Source organism: Pectinophora gossypiella, chromosome 9 (assembly GCF_024362695.1).
Source record: "Pectinophora gossypiella chromosome 9, ilPecGoss1.1, whole genome shotgun sequence".
Lineage (NCBI taxonomy): Eukaryota > Metazoa > Arthropoda > Insecta > Lepidoptera > Gelechiidae > Pectinophora > Pectinophora gossypiella.
In genome coordinates this window covers 8976713-8986766 of record NC_065412.1, presented here as the reverse complement: position 1 = coordinate 8986766, position 10054 = coordinate 8976713, and the positions used below count along the sequence as shown (strand labels likewise).

The 10054-nt window shown below is 35.7% G+C and overlaps 1 protein-coding gene across 1 annotated transcript; it reads left to right on the top strand.

The window, feature by feature from the left end:
- Positions 1-854: 854 nt before the first annotated feature.
- Positions 855-10043, top strand: LOC126369802 (fatty acyl-CoA reductase wat-like). Its single transcript, XM_050014366.1, has 11 exons — positions 855-960; positions 1766-1937; positions 2218-2308; positions 3477-3599; positions 4024-4148; positions 4786-4944; positions 5748-5857; positions 6314-6381; positions 7253-7448; positions 9006-9186; positions 9665-10043. The coding sequence occupies exons 2-11, from the start codon at positions 1768-1770 to the stop codon at positions 10041-10043; spliced, it is 1602 nt and encodes a 533-aa protein (XP_049870323.1). The 5' UTR covers positions 855-960; positions 1766-1767.
- The last annotated feature ends 11 nt before the right edge of the window (positions 10044-10054 follow it).

Here is a 10054-nt window from a genome sequence, read left to right as displayed (position 1 = left end):
GCTGATCAGTCGAAAAAGTCGACTATTCAGCCAATATTGTAGACGGTGACATTAGTCACGAAGCGTAAGGAAAAGGAGACATAAGTTGAGAGTTCTTGAGGACAGAAGAGGTAAGATGATTGCGAACTTAATAAGACACGGCGAATTGATTAAAAACATTATAGTACGGAAAAATATGAATTAAAGAGAGGAAGGGGAAGACCAAGTAAAGCTTACATGGCCCAGGTTAAAGAGAAGGGAACCTTGTGTTTTAAATTCAAATAATTGGCCTTTGATAAACAAGAATGCAGAATGCTACGCCGATAAGAGCGTCGCTCTTAAATTAATGATGATGACTAGTCGGTATGTTATGTACTTATAATATTTATTTCCATTTTGTCAATGGGGTATTGCTGATATTATGTATTACGTCTTTCATAGCTCCATGTACGAAAAAACAATTGAGAAGAAAATTTGATTTTTCTGAAAATCAGATTTTTCTTGATTGATTGTTGAAATTGAGTTCTGTGTAATAAAGTATATTTGATTTGATTTTGATTTTGATTTGATGTACGAGTATATATCCAAAATCAGAAATAGTATTTTCCTACACATTTCTAGCTGGATGATCGGCTGTCGGTTAGTCGGCCAAACCCGTAGTCAGCACATCTAAAGTTACAAACTTAGAAGTAGACTTTATCTTTAGGTAGTTTAGTGTCTAATGTGTTGTCTATGATCTGTAAAATGAAAACATTACATTTTTATGAACAAACGTATAATTTGACTATAAAACAACTATAATATACTAACCTATGTTTACGGCACTGCTATATAAAGGTGATAAACACAATTATCAGGGTATTACTGATTTGACTGTTAAATAGAGTTCACATATTCTTTTGTTTGTAAGGTACGTCGTGTGGTGTTACAATAGTTCATGTGGTGTATATCAAAACAAGAAGAATGAAGTAGAATGATACAGTTATTTGCGTTTACAATATTTAGTGTTTACTTTAGTTCGGGTAGAAATATTTCGAACAGTTTTTTTTTGCATTATTAAATTGTATGTTGTCTATACAATACAGGGTGTTAGTGACGTCGTAACGAATACTGAGGGGGATAATTTTGACCATAATTCTGAGATAATAATTATCAAGTGGAATTTTCTGTGTGTTATGTGTAGAAAGTAATGCAAGTTAAACAAAATAATATTGGCTAATACGTTGCTGTAAATTTCCGGTAAGAGCCCTCAAAGCTCCCCAATTTGTCCGACCAAGTAGTTAATGCCGTCCGATGCTCGACTAAAGTAGTCATAAGTCCGGTAACGATACAATACAATATGCCACGTTAGGTTAGGTTAGCTTTAGGTGTTATAGAAAAGACTTTGCCTAAGTGCGCTGATGTTTAATTAGTGTTATGTATGAGGAGCTCGGTGGCGCAGCGGTAAACGCGCTCGGTCTGCGATTGTTGAAGTAAAGCAACTTTCGCAAAGGCCGGTCATAGGATGGGTGACCACAAAAATAAAAGTTTTCATCTCGAGCTCCTCCGTGCTTCGGAAGGCACGTTAAGCCGTAGGTCCCGGCTGTATTAGCAGTCGTTAATAACCACCAATCCGCACTGGGCCCGCGTGGTGGTCTAAGGCCCGATCTCCCTATCCATCCATAGGGAAGGCCCGTGCCTCAGCAGTGGGGACGTTACTGGGCTGGTGATGATGATGTATATTGTTAATAAGATAAATATGTCTCAATTGCTTTGCGTTCAAATTGATTTTTTTGAATTTTCCCAGCAATGGATCCAGCATTAGCCCTGGAGGCGGCGGAGATGGCGCGTCACCGCATGGTCAACGAGACGATCGCACGCGGAGACTCGCGCATACAGCAGTTCTACTCCGGCGCAGTCATCTTTATCACCGGCGGCTCCGGTTTCTTGGGGAAGCAGCTCATTGAGAAACTATTCAGGTGACTTGTGATTTTCGTGTTGTTGACGATTTAAAGTATGCAAAAAAACACATTTGCAGCTTGGCTAATCTCCCAGGCCTGTAATGTCCTTACCAAACAATACATTCGACAATGTTTTGGAACACCTGGTTGTCCGAAAAAGTACGATGATTGCGTGCTTGGGATTACCACTCGCATGAATCTATGTGTAGCTCTACCAATCCCATTATAAGAAACACAGGTGTAAATTTATTTTTTATATAATTATGTATGTAATTTTTGTTTTTAATTCATATTGTAGATCGTGTAACATAGAGAGAGTCTACATGTTGCTGCGACCGAAGAAGAAAAAGACCATTGAGGAGCGAATGAAGCAGATAATTGAAGACCCGGTAAGCGAAAGAAATTGTTCATGTCAATTGGTATCAGCTGTGTGATTCCTTAAAATCAACTTCAATGCTGCTACCCTTCTCACGGTCTCATTGACGTCTGTCAGTTTCATAAAGAAGGCGCTCGTTAACATATATTTAATCATCTGCTCCCTAGCGTTATGTCGTTTTCCAGGGTCCGCTTGTGTAGCCTGAAGACTCAACAGATGCGGCCGACATATATTAAATATATAAAATCGTATATAAAAGCGTATTAGTCCGCCAATGAAATAATTAAAACGGTACCAAAAAAAGCCGTATGTAGTAACTCAGAGCGTTAATGTTATACTTAGGCTTTTAGAATAGTCTCGATTGCAAAAGCCTACCCCTTAAAGCCTCCATACCAATCCCAGTTGATTTAGGGGAGGTCTGTGTCTAGCAGCGGGATGTATATAAGCTGTTTATGTTTTTGTCTTTAGGTAAGAGCTCTAAATTAATGCAGCCAGCTAGTTAATGCCATATGCTGCATATATTTTCAATAAGTTACGATAAAAAATGCCTTTTGTCATATTCAGTCTAGAGAGAGATAAACTAATCAGTACCAAACTCAAATTTTGAGTGTTATGTCAGATTTTGTAATAAAAAATTTGATAATAAAAAAATAAAACACATAATACCGGGTTCTTATTGCGTTATTATCAGGGATACGATATGTCAACAGTCGTCCCGTGATCATGGCAACAGTGTTGAAATATCGGGAGTTTCATATATCCCTGATAATAACACGTATTATGAGTTTTAATTACTTACTTAATAAAAAAGTTGGTATACGTGTCTCATAAAACTATTGTTATTCCAGGTTTCATTTCCTTTCCATTAGTGAATGGAACATACTGAATTTGACCCGCACACACCCTCGCAAATACACACACACCTATTCGCAAACACATACGTACAAACACACGCATAGACATAAACACACCACTCATTCACGTTAAATATAAATGCATGTCAAATTTTGTATTACATATAATGTTCTAATTTATGAAATAGGTACAAACATAAAACTGTTTTGGTAGAGCGGAGTCCCCTTACACGCATATTATATGCTTGGTTAAAAGGATGCTCCAACCCTTACTTAATGCTATGTACCAAAAGTTACTGCAATAAACTTTTTTATTTTTTATTCTAGGTATACGAACAGTTACGTAAGATGCAGTCAAATTATTCAGAGAAGATTATTCCAGTGCTGGGTGATATCACAGAAGTGGGTCTGGGTATCAGCAAGGAAGATTGGAAAACCATTACTGAAGAGGTAATTACAATGTCAAGTACAATAAAATAGTTAATAAGGTGGAAGGAAGTTCAGAATTTCAACTCAGAAAAATCGACATTTCATTCTCGGAATTTGGAAAAGATAATAATGCAAAGGTACGATGCATTCCGTTGTTTTCTCTTCAAAATTCTGGCATAGAATTTAAAACTTTGTTTTCCGAAAGGTGCTGGACATTTTGTGCCGCTGAGATGGACTATAAACCACATTGTTTTGCCGAGGTTATAGGAGAAATATCATATTTATTTCTGTTTTTTTTATTGGTCATTGTCTATGTTATGAAAAGATAAGTCCAAGGCATATCTTTGACCTCCGGGATCCAAAGCATGGATATTTAGGGTATTACAGTAGAAACAAGAGAATAGAATTCGAGAAACTAGTTTTAGCTTCAATGCCTGTGATACAGGTGACGGTGATATTCCACGGGGCTGCAACTATCAACTTCGTGGAGCCCATCAAAGTGGCTACTCTGACCAATGTACGTGGTACGCGAGAAATGTTGCTATTGGGAAAGGCCTGTAAGAAACTTAAGTAAGTAAAATGTTTTTACTTCGCCCGCATGGGATTCGTATAATACAGGCGTCATGCCCACTTTGAAGGATTGTTCTGAATATAGACTTTTTTTTTTTAAATCGGGTGAGCTACGAAATTATATACTCCAGATCTAACATCCAAAACAAACCTTACCTTACCTTACCTTACCTTTTTAATGTTAGTTCATATTATGGATTTACCAAAAAAAGAAACATTATTTAAGTGCTAGTGACATCGTAACGATTACTGAGGGGGATAATTCAGACCAAGATTCTGAGTTGATATCAAGTGGATATTTCTGTCAGAGAATTTATGAAACTTTTAGTGTTTTGTGAAATTATTTTCAGTTCCATACTTTTGCGACGGAAAATTCCACTTGAATTCAACTCAGAATCATAGTCTGAATTATCCCTCAAAGTTTCCGTTACGATGTCACTAACACATTGTATTTCAATCTTTATCATTTTCCATTGGTTTTCATATTTTATGTGCTTATGTAAATAAAATTAATAACATTGGATGTGTTTTTTTTAAAACTGTCTTTTTCATCGTCACGATTTGGTTTCAAATATATTATCATCTACTTATTAATTTATTTCAACTATTAAAACGATTGTGTAATAAAATAACTCAGGTCCTACGTCCACATTTCGACGGCGTACGCGCATGCTACGTATCAACGAATCAAGCAGCCGGTTTTGGAGCAGTTCTACGAAGCCCCGATAGCACCTGATACATTGATCAGCTTAGCTGAAAGCTTTGAATCAGAGAAACTAGATGCTATGACTCCAAAGTAAGTAGTCGTTCACATCATTATTCAACAATATTAAAGTGAAATTAATTCCATCAAAAAAAAAAAATATGGTCGAATTGAGAACCTCCTCCTTTTTTGAAGTCGGTAATTAGAAACATTGTTAACTATTCTTCTAATTTCATGTATAACAGACTTATGCATCTTTTATCTTTGTTTTCGGGTATAAATGATGACGATTTTTATTACACCTAGGCACAATTACATCTTCCACCCATTATTATCGTGATCAAAATAAAGAGAAGCAATATAGGTAGCAACGTAATTCTATACATAATGTGCTCCAAATATCAAGCAACAATTATTTTTATAAATGGTTCCGCCATTACATTCTATTTTGGTATAAATATGTACCAGAGTAATGAGAAAATAGGAAATCATCACCTGTACAACGCCATCAATATTGTTTTTGGTGAACGTAGCTTGGAAAGTAACAGTCTAATTCCTGATGTAATTTTTATTTTATTTAATGTTTTATTATATACGCTGTTGGTGTACCTTTTTTATAAATAAATAAAGTCCCTCATTATATATTGATACATTAAAATTCGCGGCCTTCTTGGCGCGGACTATATTTTAAAAATGGAATTATTTTTAATCTTCGTTAAGAAATAAGGCGATTGAAATGTAATACGAGCTGGGTTTACTGATATAATCTTTTTGCAAGAGATATTGTTTCCAGTTTTGAATTAGTTATTTTTTTCTAAAAATGTTGTCCCGTCAAAGTGTTGGCCTGGCATGATAATTGAAAATTAGTAATGATTGATGATTGTTGTCTAATTCAGTCTGATCAAGAATTGGCCGAACACTTACGCGTTCACGAAGGCTGTTGCTGAGGAGTTGGTGAGGACCATGTCAGGAGATTTGCCGATCTGCATCGTGCGACCTGCTATTGGTAATACACTGGCTTGCAAAACTAAGTACTATTCTAAAAAATCAATATTGCTATTCGACATTTTGTGTGCATTGCGCACTTACTTTTATATGCGCAAATTTAAAATTGCAATATTGCTTTTGTAGATGAATTGCTTCGACATGGCCTTTTTAACTCCCCTGTTCTGTAATCGTGACATGTTTGTCATTTTCATAACACGGTAAGTACTATAGAGTACTCCTGTACTCTTGGAATGCATGTGTGGGGTCGAAGCCAACTATTTTTATTATCATAGCCTAATTAGAACTAAAGGTTGCCATCATTGAGATGCGTTATAGTTGTAACTTTAGCAAGGCCAACTATTTAGGCAACTGTTTGACAGCCTGTTGTGTAGAGGAGCTTCAACAATGATAATTAGTGTTACTATAGTGGTGTTCAAATAAGGTGATTATAAAAATAATGGTTTTACTTTTTCAGTAATAAGCGCGTGCAGAGAACCCTCTCCAGGATGGATTGATAAGAGCTGCGCGTTCGGACCTACTGGGGTAAGCAGACCTTATTAGTATTTATTACCAGACGTGTATCTATGTCTATAAGCTGTTTAAATTATTATAATTATATATGAAGAACTGGGGGGTTAAAAAGGCCACATCGAAGCAATTCCTCTAAAGCAATATTGCAATTTGACATTTGTGCATATAAAAGTAAGTGAGCAATGTTAACAAAATGTCAAATAGCAATATTGCTTTTTAGTTTAATTGCTTCGATGTGTTATTTTTAACTCCCCACATCTCATATTACGATTTGCGTTGTTTTTTCCCTTACTACTACTAATAATTACTTCGATTGCTACAATAAACTTATTTACCTAAGTGGAGCGTATACAGGGTGTTAGTGACATCGTAACGAATACTGAGGGGGACGATTCAGACCATCATTCTGAGTTAATATGAAGTGGATTTTTCCGTCGCAAAATTCATGATCTTTTTTAGTTTTTTTTAATATTTTCAATTTTATACTTTTACGATGGAAAATTCCACTTGATATTAACGAGCTGAATTAATGGCCTGAATCATCCCTCTCAGTATTCGTTACGATGTCACTTGCACCCCGCACGAGTACGTACAGGTAGACATACAAGTAGGTATGGATGTTAGTGACACCGTAACGAACAATAATTTAAACCATGATTCTGAGTTTCTAAAAACTGGAATTTCCAGTCGGAAAATTTTTGAAAATTTGTCTTTTTTATTATTTTTAGTTCCATACTTTTGCAACAAAAAATTCCACTTGATGTCAACTCAGAGTCATGGTCTGAATCATGCCTCAAAGTTTTCGTTACGATGTCACTAACACCATGTATGATCAGCAGATATAGTTCCTATAGAATGGCCTAACGCCTGTTTTTATCCACAGTTTATTTTAGGCGCAGGTATAGGTATAATGCACACGTGCTATTGCGATGAGGATATCCATTTAGACCTGATACCTGTGGACTTAGTGAACAACGCAACGATCGCAGCTGCGCATCAGACCGTTGTGAGGAGAGAAAGGGGGGACTCTGATATCAAGATATACACAGTCACGGGCACCAGAAACCCTATGATATTCGGTAAGTGTTATGATACATACACATTCATTTTTTTTAATTTATTTAAATGAAAAACTTAAACGGTAGATTTACAAATCATCCCCGCCAAACTTATGAAGTATGATGGCGAGTAGCGCTCACATGCTTATTTCTTAATTTACCTACCGACAGGAATTATTAATACATAAGAGGAATTATTATTACATAAGCTCATGACTATATCCCAATTGGTCAGAGGTATGAACGATGTACCCACACCTCACCAAGCTCTATTTACTTATTTATTAAGTACTACTACATCATATACAGGGTGTTAGTGACATCGTAACGAAAACTTTGAGGGATGATTCAGGCCATGATTCTGAGTTGATATCAAGTGGAATTTTCCGTCGCAAAAGTATGGAACGGAAAATAATTTAAATAAGCTCTAAAATTTTCATGACTTCTCCGACAGGAAATTCCACTTGATATCGACTCAGAATCATGGTCTGAATCATCCCCTTCAGTATTCGTTACAATATCACTAACACCCATACATACTTGTAGGGTTACTGTATGTACTTGTATGGGGTGTAAGTGACATCGTAACGAATACTGAGAGGGATGATTCAGCTGATTATTCTGAGTTAATATCAAGTGGAATTTTCCATCGCAAAAGTATAGAATTGAAAAAAAATAATAAAAAACTAAAAAAATAACATGAATTTTGCGACGGAAAATTCCACTTGATATTAACTCAGAATCATCCATCTGAGTATTCGTTACGATGTCACTAACACCCTGTATATAAAACATTAACAACTGAGACAATTACTTGCGATAAATTGTATTATTATAAAAAAATGTGACCTGTTATTTGTTAACAGAAAATTATAGTGTAGTTTTTATATGAGAGCATCTATAATTAGTAATTAAATTAACAAAGCAGTCTCCATTTACCCTTAACTGACAAGTTTGAATAAAATATGAAATTAGAATAACAGCTATAATGATCTTTAGTGCCGTGTGACTTTGTCATGATAACTGTTCATAGCCTACAGTTGAGTAGTTGACCGAAAACAAAAACACAAAATACGTAGAGCCGCTTTTTTTTGGCCTAATGTGGGACACGCTTACTTAGCCAATACCTATTCACTCCAGGCTTGAATCATTCTCGGGTATAGATGACATGAATGATTCCTGGGAATTAAGATCATCCAGGGCATGTTGTAAGAACCGACAAAGGTAATGTCTCTCGCCAATAATAATTGTCCGGCTAAGTTAATGCCATCTGTGGCAAACCTAGAATAATAAGTCACGGCAAAAACAAACAATTGTGTAAACAAATGTAGGTATGTGTGTTGTAGTTTGTATGAGAGAGAGAAAGAGAACGACAGAGAGAGAGAGAGCTAGAGAGGGGGTAGAAAGAGCGAGAGTGCGCGAGGGAGGGAGAGAGTGAGAGAGAGCACAAGAGAGATTGAGAGAGTGAATGAAAAAGCGAGCGAGAGTGAGAGGGGAGGTGGGCAGAGAGAGAGCGAGAGGGAGAAAGAGAGAGAGAGAGAGAAATCTTATCACTCACAGTTATTATTTTTATTACAGGCCACATGCGCAGGATTATGGACTATGACGCTCGTTATCTAGGAACTGATAAATCTGTATGGTATAATTTTAGTTTCAACACCAACAACGAATTTATATTTTACACATTAACCTGGCTATTCCACTATATACCGGGGTACTTAGTCGATTTTGTCCTTCGGATTATGGGGAAACGGCCTATGTAAGTATCACTTGTAATATTCTTGTAATACGAGTATGATATTGGACTATTTGACAATTTCTTGGAACAATTACTCAAATTAGCTAATTTTTACGAAACGCCAAAACGAAAATTTTCTATGGAATTTATATGGAAGTACTGTGGTGTGACGTCATCAATAAAAGAGGTCAAAAGTCGTACTCGTAAAAGGAAAATTATATTATTTTTTGATCATCTCAGATCGGCTTCTATTTCTAGATAAGCCTTATAATTATAATTTATCTTCGACCCAGTCAAATAATATGTAATTGCGAGAAAAAAATACTGAATTATTACTTTTATGACCCTCACTACAGTCATAGAATAAGAAATAATACTCTACAGTTAAGAAACTTATAAAAGGTATTTACCTAAAATATTTTGAATTCTATAATAAAAACAGGACACTTACCGATCGATATTTTTTCAAATATTTTAAACCATTCAACCTCTTTTTCAGGCTAATCAGGTTATTTGAGAAAGTGTACAAGCTGAACAGTGTCCTCGGGTATTTTATGACAAACGACTGGAAATTTGGAGATTCGAACCTTGTAGACATGTATTGGAGTCTATCTCCTGCGGATAGAATAATATACGATTGTAATTTGGCTACGATTGATTGGAAAAAATATATTCTTCTTTGGACCTTAGGCGCTCGAAAATATATCGTAAAAGACGGCATCAACAAGACTGCGTATGCTATGAAGAAACAGTTTTGGCTTAAAATACTTAACTTTATAGTGCTGCCTTTATATTTTTATTCCTTATTTAAAATTATATTCTTTGCAGTTTCTATTGTATTCTATTCATTATATTCTGTATACAGCTGGTTTATATAGGAATAAAGTGT